The 15439-nt window shown below is 35.1% G+C and overlaps 1 protein-coding gene across 2 annotated transcripts; it reads right to left on the bottom strand.

Moving 5' to 3' along the window:
- Positions 1 to 1002: 1002 nt before the first annotated feature.
- On the bottom strand, positions 1003 to 14166 carry LOC111499202 (kinesin-like protein KIN-12C). 2 transcript variants are annotated; one of them, XM_023150715.1, is made up of 32 exons: positions 13520 to 14166; positions 13279 to 13434; positions 12966 to 13049; positions 12760 to 12879; positions 12532 to 12645; positions 12350 to 12442; positions 12095 to 12255; positions 11930 to 12004; positions 10962 to 11049; positions 10800 to 10858; positions 10645 to 10708; positions 10474 to 10539; positions 10247 to 10390; positions 10030 to 10131; positions 9694 to 9929; positions 9541 to 9610; positions 9373 to 9426; positions 7422 to 9210; positions 7252 to 7325; positions 5817 to 7112; positions 5615 to 5722; positions 5359 to 5516; positions 5186 to 5273; positions 4982 to 5056; positions 4322 to 4558; positions 4110 to 4208; positions 3921 to 3995; positions 3782 to 3840; positions 2880 to 2991; positions 2262 to 2369; positions 2015 to 2182; positions 1003 to 1407 (listed from the first exon to the last, which is right to left on the bottom strand). In XM_023150715.1, exons 1-31 carry the CDS (start codon positions 14042 to 14044, stop codon positions 2033 to 2035), a joined length of 6639 nt encoding a protein of 2212 aa, XP_023006483.1. In that variant the 5' UTR covers positions 14045 to 14166; the 3' UTR covers positions 1003 to 1407; positions 2015 to 2032. The 2 variants fall into 2 exon arrangements, with proteins under 2 accessions (XP_023006483.1, XP_023006484.1); XM_023150716.1 differs by having other exon boundaries at positions 2015 to 2176; positions 13520 to 14044.
- Between the last annotated feature and the right edge of the window lie 1273 nt (positions 14167 to 15439).

The raw sequence follows: 15439 nt of genomic DNA, 5'->3' as shown, positions 1-15439 counted from the left end.
TTTTTTTTTTTTTTTTTTTTTTTTTTGTAATCGAGAGAAGCAGAGAGAGGTACGGATCATTTCGAAAGGGCTATACACAAAAGGAATTATATGTAGCTTAAATTTATAAGATTATGATGTCTTAGGAACATCCAATCCAGACCAACCTCTCATATGGTTTTTGAGAAAAAGTTGTAGTTTATGGCGTTATGGAAGAAACGCCCCAAATCCACCGCTAGCAGATATTATTCTCTTTGGATTTCTCCTCAAGGCTTTAAAACGCGTCTACTATAAGAAAGTTTTTACACCCTTATAAATGGTGATTTATTCTCCTCCCTAACCAATGTGAGACATCACACATTCTGTTTCTAACTGAGTCATATCTTTGTCAACCAAAAGTTCTATGAAAAGTTCTACTACGGCCTGCTAGTTTGGGACTGTTTTGAAAGTTTCATTAATGTTTTTAATTTAAAAACTTCAAAATACTTTTACATTTTTTTATAAAAGAAAATTAAAAAAATAATTTTAAAAATATTCCTAAATTTTAAAGAAGGGAACGATAGACAGATTTTATTCTGATAATATGATTTTTTTTTTTTTTTAATAAATGTGTTAATGCAATTTTTTTAAACTTTTAGACTTTATGAATATTTTTTTAAAATAGTACTTTTCAAAAAAGTTGAAATGAATTAATTAAATTTTTGAAATAAAATATTAATAGTTTCCAATAATTTTTAAACTTTTTTAAAAATTTGATATTATTTTTATTAATTTAGTCTTAAATATTTGGTCGAATTTCATTTATTATCAACTAATTTATGAACTATGTTCTAAGTTAAAATTTTGGTATAATTATTGTTTTACAATATTCTATAATTTACAATATACTACATTATACATATTTTAATTCTTAATTTATAAAAAAACAAATAAATTAATAACATAAAATACTATATCTATGAAAATTTTTATCTTCCTACCATAATTTATCATTTCAAATTCAACATCTAAATACACTAAAAATATGAAAACATCATTCCAACTCTCACTATTTAAATCACAGAATCTAAAACGAGTTTTTTTTAAAAAAAAAACAATATATTTGTTGAACTCATTTTAACTCAATCAATTGAATACATGAAAATGTTCAACCAAGAACTGAACTGAAGTTCAAATAATGCATTTATTGAGATGACAATCGAATTAAACTCCCAAAATGTAAGGCTTACTTGAAATCTGCAGTGCCAGGCTTTCCTATTTCTGTTGGATTTGAAGCACTGTTGGCCTGGCCTCGCCGCTGTAGAACAACATTAGGCAAACTTGCAAACAGGAACATGGAACTTTGAGCTACCATTTACAAAGTGTATCATCATTGGTACTGACTATGTGTACCAACCAGACCAAAGCAAGCCTTATGTCTCTTGTTATCTGGATAAATGTGTATCGTTAACTAAATATTGTACGAAATATAGGTTAAATTATAAGCTCAGCTCATAAACTTCTATGTTTGTGTTTAATAAGTCTAATAGATTTATAAACGGTTTAATAAATCTCTAAACTTAAAAAATGTGTAATACATTCATTAACTTTTGATCTTGTTTACAGAATCCCTCAACTTTTATTTTTGTTTACCGAATACCTCATCTAATAACTATTTGGTTTTGAATTTTTGAAAATACCAAAAGAGTTTGTCTTATTACCATTGTCTTTTGTAAAAAAAAAAAAAAAAACAATTGTATTCTTAGTCAATTTCTAACCAATCAACCAACCAAAAAAAATCATAGAAATTTTTTTAAAATAAGTTTAGATTTTGAAGATATCTCGAGGTAAGAAAACAAAAAACTACAAAATGGAAGTAATTTTTATAAACTAGATTAAAAAAAAAATAATAACCAAAGACCTTAGTGTTCTATCCAGCCACAAATTTTAATTTTATATCTAATAGATTGACTCATTGGAATAACCAGCTGGAAGAAAATTAAAATTTTAATAGCAAAAAAAAGCATAAGAATACCGATGAACAATGAAATGGTACCTTTATACTCCAAATGGATCACCCATGAGATATCTCTTTCCCAGAGCCTCCACTTCGGTGATGTGAAGAACTGCCATTAGGAATACGGAAACGAGCGATTTCATCATTCACGCGGGAGAGAAGCATTTTTGAGTGAGCCAACCTCTTGGTTAACTCATCATCCTGCACCTAATTTATTAAAAATCAGATTCTCAGCAAGGGCTTGTCATATCATAGAGTACAATAATTCTGGTGATTTGAACCCTACCTTGTTTAAAAATGCATGTCTTTCCTGTTGGCTACTTCGTGTTTGATGAAGTGTGTTCGTCTTTCCATCCAGCTCAACAATCTTCCTCTTTAGATTTTTGTTTTCCATCTAATCCAGAACGGCAGTGGAATAAGAACAATTTTGCAACAAGAGAAAAGCTTAAAAAGTGGAAAAAACCTCAGCTCGACAGAGTTAAGTCCGTATTATATCATGTATATGTGAAGTGTAACAGAATATACTGGAGATAAAGTAAATGCATAAAGAATTACATAAGAAATGACAGAAGCATTGCTATAAGGTGTTGAGTATTTTTTGGAATTTTCACCTTCCAAAGAGTTAAGAAAACACTCTATAGGGGGAAGGGGTCTAATGTGGATAATTATTCCACCATACTTGGCATACCACGATGGTAAGATATTGTCCACTTTGAGTATAAGCTCTCATGACTTTACTTTGAACTTTCTCAAAAGGTCTCGTAGCAATAGAGATGTATTCTTTACTTATAAACTCATGAACATTCACTAAATTAGTCAACGTGGGACTCCTCCCAACCATCCTCAACAGAGACATACTGCATTATACTAAAAATAAAAATATGCGTAAATAGCTCGTGCTTACCTTCAGTATCCCATTCTGTACAGAAAGCAAGTGATCCCGCTCTCGTAGTTTCTCACAAGCTATTTGAGTAGCGAGTGCTTCAGCTTCCTTCTTGCTTAGTATAGATTTGTAACTACGGAAACCACCGCAATGTTAAGATAGGCAGAAAAGCAAATTCAAGCATGCATGATGGAGACATGACGCTGACAGAAGATAGCTAACAACGTGCGATACTATACGTGAGTATCAGGTTCTATCCTCGATCTGTAGTCTTCTCAAATTAGGAACTACGACTCAGAGAACCCAATGCACCCATTATTTACTATTAGTTTATCATTGATTGCAAAACAAAACAACAACAAACTGGAAACTTCACCCACAAGGTTTTGAGTGAAGGCTGTAATACATTAAAAACAAACACATTTTATTCTTCAATTATTAGGTAGCAATACAAGTATGTTAGGATATTACTTGAAAGATACATTACGGACAGCCAATAGATGCAAGTATAAGACACTCCACCAGCTCGAGATGGTGGTTTCTTTCCTTCTAGGATGGTCTATCTTAATACCCAAAACATACATACCCTGTACTCCCAGAATCCCACAGGTTTAAGTACAAAGACTTACATGCTACACGTAAAGAGGGGTACTTTCACTTTTACCCCTTTCTAACATAAGTATTTTCTATTGGGGGTTTAAACATCTAACAAATTATCAACTTTCAATTTTAAGCTAAGTAAACATTTTTTTTACGAAAAGCTAAATTTCATTGAAAAAAAATGAAAGAAGACAAGGGAATTCAAAAAACCAAGCCCCACAAAAGGAAGCCCCTATTAGAGAAAGGGACTCGAATAAGGAAACAATATGTAGCTAGAGACATATTGGAGAAACCTAAATTACAGCATTTGGAAAAGTTCTCACCATTCTCTTTCCTCATTTAAATCATTAATTTGTGTCCTCAAGTCATGAACCTCTTGTTCCTACAAGAAAAATTAATGTCAGCCCAACAGGACATAATCAAAATTAGCTAATGAGAACTATACCCTTTTCCAATTTCTACCTTTTCCCGGAATTGTTGTGACAGTAGATGAGCCTCCGTAACCATTTTCTGAACTTCGTATTGGTCTAAAATGTTCTATGTTGTTCAAGAGCAAAAATTGTCACTAATTACATGCTGGCATAATATTTGAAGTCGCAAACAAAGTGAAATTTTTGTTAATAAAAAAAAAAAAAAAAGTAAAAAACTTACAGCATATTTAGTCAAGTCCAATTTGACACCAAGTAAATCTCGAATAACATCATGAGTCATACTTTCCGCTGCTGCCAGCCTAGCATTCAGTATGCATATCTGGAACAGCATAACGTCGTACATTGAGTTCAGATAAATGTACCTTACTTCAATCTTTCACGAGGATTGCAGATTGCAGATAAATCATTCAGTTATTGAGCCATTATATATACCTCTTTCTGCCGACTAGTTGCCAGTCCCTCAAGCTCCTCTATACGAAGCCTTGCTGTTGACAGCTCATGCTCCTTCTCCACGTTCATCTGATGCACCAAGTTTGAAATGCATCTGAATGGTGAGCTCGAACCCCTTGGTCTAGCTGAACTTTTGTCAACTTTATCTAATGTTGGTGCAGTCATTAGATTTGAATGATCTTTGCTTGCATCCCGAACCATTACTTCCAGATTTGTGTACTGCCCACATAGGATATGGATGGAATTGTGATTAGAAATAACAAATAAAGAAATGTATAACCTAATTACCACTACCAGAGTGCATGAAATTTCCAAAGTTGGCTCAACAATAAACATGTTAAGATGGCATAAGAGTTGGGATACTGCACCAACACTAGTAGGCTACCAACTTGACTGGTTGTCATAAATTATAAAACTCATACAAGCCAAGAGCGTCAAACAAATCCTTCATCATCAGGACATTAAATTGATTGGTAACCTTGTTCTTACGTTTCATGTTTTTTGCATTAACAAAAATAAAGCAGATCTGCATACATAACCTGGTGCAAAATCCATATTCAAGTGTGCAGCAATAATAACTTTTCTTTCTTATACAAGTTATTAAAGATGCACACTTGAATTAAATTTCTCTTTTTTTCTTACCTTCTGTTGGTATTTCATTGCCTGGGCATCAGCATGCAATACAAGCTCGGAGATGTATTCTTTGTGCCGTTTGATCTTCAAATAAAAGAAGCCAAACTTCCATCAATGAATAAATCAATTAAATCTGATTTACCATGACATGCACAAGACAGACAATAATTTATCCTAAGAAATGATGTAAAATATTTTAGTGGTTAAACCGACCTCTTTGTCTTGTTCTGCCCTTTCCTCTTCAAGAATTTTTATTCTACTTCGTGCCTCAAGCAGTTCTACAAGCACACCACCCGGTCGCCTGTACTTGATTTTCTTTATCTCTTTAGCAAACAACAAGTGATATCATAATAATTCATATTAAATAAACAAAAAGACTCTTGAACCTGGGCTGCTCTTCAGCATGCTCAACAATTTCATCTCCAGAGTCAACTTCAGAGAAATTTTCTACAGCTAATAATCTCTGTCTGAAGATTTGTTTCTCCAATTCTAGTGATTCTCTTAATGTACGATTTTTCTCAACCTCCTCATCCATCTCTTGTACCTGTGAAGAGAAATGGTAGAGAATAAACTACTCTGATGTCAAGTGATCAGTTAAAGTAGAAATGAGGCATAGATTTTTCAAGGAAGCCATGGATTGACCTTTGTTTCCAACATATTTATGGTACTCTCAAGCTCTTCAACAGAGTGCTCTAAAATCTTTACCTCCTCTTCCTTCTGTTCAGCATACAATTTACTGGCCTCAGATTCCTGAAATTAGTAATGGAACTCATAAGAAGAACATACCTAAGATCAAACCTCAACTCTAGTATTAGAAGGAACCATAAAAATTCTAAGGTAAAACCTGGCGTGCTTCAGTAACAACAGCTTCCTTTTCATCGGCCAATGCATAGGCTATGTCAAGCTTGTCAGTCAAAAAGCAGACTTGTTCATGGAGTTGGTCTCTCTCACTAACGACCCTACTCAATTCGTTCTCAATATCTTCAACTGATAGAAGTGATTTCTTTTCCACTGAAGTAAGACGGATTATTTCATCCTCTAGCCTATTAACTACATCCTGCTGCTCTTCCCATTGTTTTTCAGCCTCAGATTTCTTGAGATAGAGATCTTCTACCTGCTTCTTCAACTGTGCATTATGTTCTGAAATTGAAATCATTGTTTCTTTTGCCTTCTCAAGCTTGGAATTAGATAAGAACAAAGCCTTTTCAGTATCAGTCAGAAGCCCCTCAAGCTTTCTTCGCTGAACTAGCACATGATCAAGCTGACTTGCTAAAATCTCCAATTCATGCTGGAGCTGACTCCGACAATAATCAGTCTCATCTTTCTTATCCTTTGTTTTTGAGGTTGATTCTTGCAGCAATCTAAAGTCAAAAAGTAAGCCTTCTAATAAAACCTCCTTCCTCTTCAATTCCTTCTTGAGTGCCAAATTCTCATACAAAATGTCATCAAAGGAGAACCCTCCATCTGTCTCTTCCAAACCTGTGATCAGTTCGCTTCTTCCTCTGTCAATCTTATTAATTGACATCATATCGTCCTTATCAGCAAGGAAAGTAGATCCTGAAGTCTTGTTTGATTCCATACACCTTTTCTGTCTAAGAAGTTGAAAGGCAGGCTCTATCTTAAAGTGTGCAAATTGCCAACAAATTTCTTTCACATAGCACTGATGGAGTACAAATGAAGTAAACTCTCTTCCCATTATTTCCAAGAAAACATCCTCCATAATGGATTTCCAGTTACTAATAGATTTAACCATCTCGTCTCTAAAGGATATGACATCACAACATATTATGCCAAACTTCTCATCCACCTCCCTTTGTGTTTGTGAAATACAACATTCAAGAGAGGATACTGAGTTTGCAACCTCTTCCAAATTAAACCCAACTTGTTCGTGCAGCAATTTATTATCTGCATCTTTCATATGCATTAAAGACTTGAGCTGTCCAACTTCTTCAATCAAGTTGTCTCTTTCAATCTGTAACTGCTCACCAGCTTGCTTAAATATACCGGTTTGTTGCTTTGCATTTGCATTGGCTCTCAACAATGCATTTAACATAGTATCAGCTTCTTTTATTGCAGCTTGAGCTTCTTCAAATTTGGTTAAGAATCCATCATCCTGCTTAATTTCCTCAACCAAAATTACCTGCAATGCCATAAAGCATCAGAAAGATGAAGCTTGACAATCTCCCTCAAGATCAATATGTGAAGATTAACAAAAGAAAACGTTGTTTCGTTATATGCCATGCATAAAATTTGAATTTATTATCGACCATACATTATACCTTGCTGGTGTTATTGCAACCTGCTTCAGCTTTTTCCATCCTCGATTTGGAGGGAGTTTTTCCCTGGTCCATTTCTGTTATCAATTTTTAGACCATTGCTAATCAGATTTTACTTCCAGCTATTGCCTAATACAGTTACCTACGAAATAAATTGTATAAGAAAACTGTACCTTCTGACGAAGAATCACAACCTATATCATGCATTAGGAGCGTATCTATTTTCATGCATAGTTTATGGATAGCATCATAGGTCATAAACAGTTCCTTTCTCAAACAAGTTGAGGTTTCTATGTCACCATTCATGTAGTCCACAACTTTCCCTCTTGAAGCAACACTCTCAGTTGAAATGTCAGAGCTTGAAGTAGAACAATCGGAACTCCAGCCATCTTCTATGACTGGATATTGATCTATAAACTGGTCTCCACAACCAGCTATATTTCTATCAATAGAATCTTCAAGAATATTTAGTCTGTTCTTTGCTTCATATATTTTAGCCTTTATTTGATCCAAAATACTATTTTGGTTTTCAATGTTCCGGTATTTGTGTGCTGATGCAACTTTATCTTTGAAGAATTGGAGACTTTTACAATTTTCATTTGTTGTCTTGGCTTTTAACCTCAATTCACGAATTTCTCCCATCATGTCCTGGACTAACTTTTGATATCCAGAATACAGTTCTTGAATGTAGATATGGAGAGCTGAAATATGCATTTCCATGTCTGCATGAATGCCACTAGTTATGTTCTTTAACTCCGTTAAACCTAACCATATCAAATTGTGTTCTGTATCTGGTTCTTCCAGCAGTAATACACTTGTATTGGCCATTACATCATCAAAGATATGACTGCTTCGTTGAGATGAAACATCCAACTTTGAGATGGGCATCTCTCTCTCAATGTTATTACAGAAAGCCAGCTCCTGAGGATTGGATAACCATTCTACTGCAACGGCTGCCGCATCAGCAGATTTTTCTACCCCAATTAACTGATCATTCTTAACTAGTCTTTTGAATAGAAACTCCATCGTGATGTTCTCGTCAGTCATCTGAGTGCTCAACTGTTTAGCCTCGGCAACACATCCATTATTATGCATTTGTTGTGATGCATTTAAGGCGAGTGCTGCTTCCTTCAGTGACTCTAACTTCAGCTCCATTTCTTTCACCATTAGTCGTGCATCTTCCAGACTTTTATGCAATAATAGAATTGTTTCTTCTTTTTCGATACAAACTTCAATGGCTTGCTGCACTTGTTCGCCAATTCCAACATTTACTGTAGGAAACAAATTAGCGATACCTTCTATCTGCCTATGTGCATCCCTGATAGATCTAGAACTATCGAGAAGGAAATTTGTTAGTTCTATCATTGCTGCTTCCCAGTCAATACTTAGCATCCTCATCTCCTCATTTTTTGCAGACAATGCATCTTTTAGTCGTATATTTTCCTGGGCTAAGCCATGTAGCCTATCATTAAATTCTACCTGAAGGGTTTCAACCTCTTCCTGTAATTGAATAATTGTGCTGGCTGTCTCCATCTCAACCTGTTGACGAACATCTTCAATTTGTTTCTGCTGGTTCTGGTTGTCTTGGTACTGAATGTTAGATAATCTAACCTCCTCAAGTTCCCTAGTCAAGTTTTCCAACTTTACTTGCAAAGTTTTGTTGTAAACAGCTTGATGTTGGTTCATCACATCCCCTTCGTTTTGACATTTTTTAAATAAGCTTTCCACCATGCAGTGTTTGACCTGCTTGCATCCATGATTCTGACCTTGCATATTGTTCTCTGAATCCATTGTTTGAGCCAATATTTTTGCATCGATCAGATCTCTCTGAGAACATATGGGCTTTGCGTTGAATTCATTATCTGAACCTTGACCTATTGCATTTTCCAAGTTCTCGTCACTTCCTGTAATATGAGATAGCGTGTCATCTTGGGTATAACTCTTGATGGACATTGTTTCATCCTGCAAAAGAAACATAAATTTTGCGTATTGTCATGGAAAAAAAAACATCATACAAATAAACTTCTCAAATAGATATACAACTAGCTACAGGCAACATAAATTTTGTCAGATGTTTTTCATTTGATTATAAACCTTAAAGCTAATTAGTAAGTACCCAAGAACCTGATATTTATCTCGTTCAGATATGGTTGAGTTTTTTCCCAGAGCAACAAGAAGCTGTATGATGAAAATATTTTAAATAGCTGCCACATGATTAATCGAGTAGCTGTGCTGCCATAAATAGAAAAGAGAAGAAACATGGACAAGAAAATTTATCAAATATTCCAAAACCTCGTTGCGTAATTCTGCAACTTCAGTTAGCAATGCTTCACGCTCTCCAAGCTCATAAAAATTTTGATACCTGATGCAATATTTAAACAAGAAGATTTATTGGGTAACAAAATGAAAATAATCCTTTAATTCAATAAGATAGCATATTATTACACTTGAAGTTGCTCAGTGAGTTTAGCATTCTCTAAAGAGACTCTTGTCAATTCTGGATTTCTGTTAATCTTTGCTTGAAGCATCTTAATCTCTACTGCTAAGGCCTTGTTTTCCTCCAAAAGATATTCGTCAGCGGACAGCATCCCACCTATAAACAATTCAAGTTGCCTGATTTTCTCCTCACGAAACTTCAGCAACATTTTAGTATGTTGACCATCCTCCTCTAGTTGGAAAGCCTGCATGAAATGTCATAGCTACAAAATTGATCGACACATCATATAATAGTTTCTATTAATCAAGACTCATTTTTCTAATCAAGATTAAAATGAGTCATACCAAGCGCTTCATGTGTTCAAATTCAAACTCGAGCTTTTGAATTGTAGTATTTGCCGCCTCTTCCCTCCTTAATGCACCAATTAAGGAAGCCTCCATGAATTTCTGTTGTATATATCTAAGTATCAATATTTGGTGACTGCATCACCAACTAAAAATGAAGATGACGTCTGATACTTGGAAAAGTGTTTTTCCATGTTTTTGATAAATAATTCAATACCTTAGGATTTTCGGTTTGCATTCTACCTCCTAATGCTTCGTAGCCTTCAAACAGAGAACTTACTCCAGACTCTTCAAGTCTTGGAACGCTACTCAGTATAGACCTTGGAAAATTACTGTGCTTCAGTAGAAAGGACAACTGACCCTGTGCATTTCCAAAATGCATTAGCTCTACTGACAAGTACGTTTACAGTACAACTGTTACAAATCTACAGCTTTAGTTCAAACCTTCAAGTGTAAGATTTGCCTTTGGAGTGCAGTTTCATCACCTGAAGCACACTCGTTAACTTTTGCCTACAACAAGAAAAAGGGCCGAAGGATAGCTCTTAATAAATTGTAGTGTCATTGGAATAAATATGTTGTGTCTGTGTGTGTGCTTGTTGGCAAAATATTGAGTACATTATTCTGAATCTGCTTGGCACGCTGTGCAAATTTAAGAGTGCTTCCTGTTTCATTGGCTGAGCTGTAGAAATAATGTATAAATTAGGATCATGAAAAAAACAGAAAATACCAAGCACAGGACTATTTATTTTCAGACAAAGATTAACACTGACCAAAATGATGGGCTGACATTAGCAATAACAGTTGTTTTTGAGTTTCCACCCAAAGAATCCTGTATCCAAATGTGCCGCTCAGATATTTCCCGACTCAGAGGAACCAAATGATCAATATGTTGATGATATCATATTTAGATTGAAAGCGTTTTAAGAAAGAACCTGAAGTAGGAATGTCAACCTTGAATCTCTGTACGGAATATGTCTAGGCTTCCCATGAGCCAAATCCACTAATGACATAATCACCAAGCTACAACATAGAGCAGAAAGACGGGCTAAGCAACTAAAAAACAATTGAATCAAATAGTTGCATATAACTGCTATATTATAACTTCTGGAAAAATTCTTCCGAGAAAAATCTATTCCACAACAAGACAGTTGACTATTCAGGCAGCAAAAGAATTTATAGGTTCTGTCATGTAATTCCTTTGGAAATAACCTATTATCATTCAGATGCAAAAAACAAAAATCTCTATACTCGATAATCTTTCTTTTGCAAAATAGAAACACGGCAACAAGTAAAGAAGAAATACAACAAAACCAGCATTGGATGGTCTATTATTAAAATAGAGAACCTCAAAAGAACTTGCCAGATACCCAGGGTGAATTTGCATTTTACATTTTTCTCAACACTATGGTCACTGCTTTTAATATGCTAGATTTGAATAAGAACGAAGAGTTTACCACTATTTGTAGGAAAACAAAAGAAAAAAGCAAAACAATCAATCAAGAAAATTTGCAAGATGAAAAAGAAAATCTTGCGAAACTAGTATGGCCTTTAAAAGGACAAGCAATAATGTAATTCTCATGTAAATTATTGTTAGTTAGACTCAGAGGCAACCCAGGTAAAAGCACTCCCTAACAAATAACATGAATGATAGACAACATATAAAAGCTTTACCTCAAGTTCCATTTCTACTGGAAAAACAGTTTTGAATATCACATTACTTTGTTTAATACAGATTTCAGAAGGTGAAACGTATTCAAACAAAATAATGTGCAGTTTAAAAATTATCTTAAATGCTTAAATATAGATGAGAACAAAAGGACACATAATGAATATGTAAAAATAAGTATCCGAGGAAACGCATTAGGTTCTCTGACAAGAAACAGCTCTTTGCTTTAATTACCCAAGAGTTGATAATGACTTGTTTATATTTGCAGCTTCTTTCAGGCGATCCCCCTCTGCACCAGAACTTTTCTGCCTGATCAATCAATGAAGTTAGCCAATTAAGTACAAGAAGTTAAGGCAATGAAAAAAGGTTACTAGGCATCCCGTGCATGAAACAGTTTACCTTTCAGAACCAGCCAGGTCCACTAAATTTAACCTCGCAAATCTAAAGTGAGTTTTGGAATCTTTCTCCCAATGACTTTCAATTATACAAGTAAGAACACTGTGGGAGCGGCTACTCTCACTGTTCATATATGTGGCAGCCATCTTTCTATTTGCCACACCCTGAGTATGAAATGGAAAGATCTTGATTGTGTGGCAATCCAAAAAAAATTTTAAAAATGTGCCAGTTGAATGCAAAATCTCAAGGTAGAGAAACCTGTAAGAGAAGCTCGACAACATCATTTAAAGATGAGACACTGTGTTCTGTGAGATTATCTACGTATACTCCTTTCTTCGAGTCTTCTCTGATCTACAATGAGAAAATTTACTTTACGCAATGGTCGGGGAAAGTGGAGAGTAAAACACAGAGCAAAATATTCTTATAAAGCTTAGAATTACTTGCAAATTAGTTGATGAAGGTTCCAGGAGGTCAGTTATTTGCTCATTGTAAATTTCTAGAAAGGAACATTTGCAGCTATACTTCAATTTGACGTCCTGTTTGCACTTTTCCTCCTGCTCAAATAGTTTGTCATAAGAAACCCAGTAAAGAACAAAATAACTCAGGAGATGCATTATTACATGCAAATGATCGTATCAATTAAAAGCATAGGGCATTAAGTTTCCAACCATTCCAATTCTTGTAAACAAATGCTCAAAAATGCGTAATGTTAGTCCACAATCTTCGTTGAGCTTGCCCTCCACCTCGTATATTCCACCCATCATGGTATATGTTTTGCCACTACCAGTCTGCAGGGACCAAAAACATGAACACATAAAGACATAAAACCCAAGATCCTGCAAAAACTAAAAAATGAATATTGCAGCTGAAGTACCTGGCCATAAGCAAACATACAGCTATTATAACCAGACAAACAATTCTCCACCATTGGCTGTCCAGCAACCTTGAAAAGGTTCTCCTAAATTTCATAGCAGGAAGAAGTGAGGCCGACATGAAGGTATCTTTGGACTTCAGAACTATACTACACTAATTTTCTTTCCGAGAACAGATGAATTCGACGAAACCCAGAATAAATTGAGTTCAAGGCCATATCAGGGCAGAAGCTACAACAATAAATTTCTCCAGAAGAGGCACAATTCAACGAAAACAAACAAGAAAACCAGAGAAAGAGAGAGAGAAAATTGCACCTGCGATATTGTTTCGCAAGCTATATGATCGAAGGTGAATCTGGTTTCGGGGTGACCAAGCCACACCAGAGTTTTTGCGGATTCCTGTCGCAAGCATCGACCATAACCTTGAGAGTCTCTCTCCGTAGTATTCAGAGGTCGAATACGTATCATTACCTGTACAGAATAATCATACATCCCATGATTCACATCCACGAAGCTACCCTAACCAAAATGAAGGAGAGACAGAGCACAAACTAACCTGCACGTTGTGATCCTTCCAGAAAGATGGATCTTCCTCAAGGTCGAAATGTGGAACGTCGACCGGTAACTCTGTATCCGGAATCGCTATCCTTCTGAAAAGCCTTGAGGAACTTCCTGCCCTGCCATCGGCGAGCTGAGGAGCTTTACTACCAGTAGCGACTCCACCAAACGAAACTCTCGAAGAACTCTTTGCAGGAGTACTCTGAGTTGAGCTAGGCTCAGAGCTGACCCTCCGACCTTGAGCTGAAAACCTTGGTGTGCCATTGTTGGTACTTGCTTTCCAATTAACCTTAAGCGAAACATCAGATTTTCTATCAGAAAACCAATCGGCTTTGGTGGATTGGAGCTTGAAGTTTGAATCAAACACAGAATCATGAAATTCTTTCTGGAACTGAGCTGGATCTGCAATGATATTGAAAGGTGTTCTAGGAGGTGGAAAATGAAGTGCACTGGGCGAAGTTCCGAGTTCATTCTCGTCGGCCTCTGGTTGAGGATTCTTTGAAACAGCTACATGTTTCGACATTGTTGAGCTCTCGAGTTCCGATCGAACGAAATTGAAATTCAAGGTGAGGATTCAGTGAACATTTGAACGCAAGACGAAGCTCGAACTTCTCAGTGGAGTGGAAGAGTGGAACAGAAAATGAAATTGATTACACGATGAGCTTAGAACAGCCCGCCCATTAAAATTTTGAACTATTTTATTTACGAAATGGTCCCTGCTATTTTTCAAATTTGGAAAGTAACCCAAATGGCAGGGACCATTTCGTAAATAAAATAGTTCAATAAGCCGTCACTACCCGACTTAGCGAATCACTTTTAGGTTGGCATTAAATCAAGACCGTTCCCATCTTTCTTGTGTACCTCGTTTATATTGGTGACATACTCGACCGTGTTGTACAAAACACTCACAGAAGTCGTGGCATTCCGCTATTTCATACCCTCCCTTAAAAATACAATGGTGGGTCCCTCCAAAACAGGTAATCCCCGAAAGACTTTCAGTGAACTTTGTTCGGAAGGTGGACAGCAAGTATTCTTTCATAAGTTTGATACGAGTTGTACTTCTCAGCCCTTGATCCAAATTTTCTCTCGAGTTGTATATGCTCGTGTTTATGAGGTTGTTTCAAAGAGAAAGACTGACATTTGTAACAGATGTTAGTGATGTGTCGTGACTTATTAATATATTTTTCGTTATTCATACTCTAATTTAATTTTGTACCATATTTGATTTTGAATCGATTTTTTTGTATTATAGTTTTTTTATTTATTAAAATGAAGGAATAAATGAGTGAAATTTGGATAAATGGTAAAAAAAAAAATATAAATTATCACCAAATAATAATGAAAGTTTACAATTAAAATTAATACTATTTACTAAATTTACAAATAAAAAATAAAAAATAATTAATAAATTTAGGTAATATGAAAAATTAAAGGAATATTTTATTATTTATTTATTATTATTTTTATTTTGAGGTAGATGGAGGGAAGCCACGGAATTTAAATTCGGACGCTTTGACCATAAAGTGGTTAAACGGAGCCTTTAAAATAATGGCGTTAATCTCCTTTTTCGTGAAGCTAAATATTATTAATAGTAAGCTTACTTTTTTTTAAATACTAAGTTATATTTTATATTTTATCTTTAAAATATATTTTTAAAAGTTATATAATTTTTTTAAAATGTTTTGTTGGAACGAACACGACTCTCCACAATGGTATGATATTGTCCACTTTGAGCATAAGCTCGCATGGAGTTAGTATTCCTACTTATAAACCCATAATCATGGTATGATATTGTCCATTTTGAGCATAAGCTCTCATGACTTTGCTTTGGGTTTTCCCAAAAGGCCTCATATCAATGGAGTTAGTATTCCACTTATAAACCCATAATCATTCCCTAAATTAACTGATGTGGGACTTT

This window comes from Cucurbita maxima, unplaced genomic scaffold (assembly GCF_002738345.1).
Source record: "Cucurbita maxima cultivar Rimu unplaced genomic scaffold, Cmax_1.0 Cma_Scf00026, whole genome shotgun sequence".
NCBI classification, from domain to species: domain Eukaryota; kingdom Viridiplantae; phylum Streptophyta; class Magnoliopsida; order Cucurbitales; family Cucurbitaceae; genus Cucurbita; species Cucurbita maxima.
The sequence above is the reverse complement of the archived record's forward strand: the minus strand, read 5'-3'. Positions and strand labels throughout refer to the sequence as shown.

Excerpts from the sequence above, each read along its gene's own strand:
- LOC111499202 (XM_023150715.1), bottom strand. The coding sequence starts at position 14,044 with ATGTCGAAACATGTAGCTGTTTCAAAGAATCCTCAACCAGAGGCCGAC. Across the intron at positions 10,859-10,961 it reads GGTTGACATTCCTACTTCAG|GATTCTTTGGGTGGAAACTC; the intron begins GTTCTTTCTTAA and ends ATTTGGATACAG. Across the intron at positions 10,391-10,473 it reads GGCAAATCTTACACTTGAAG|GGTCAGTTGTCCTTTCTACT; the intron begins GTTTGAACTAAA and ends GGAAATGCACAG.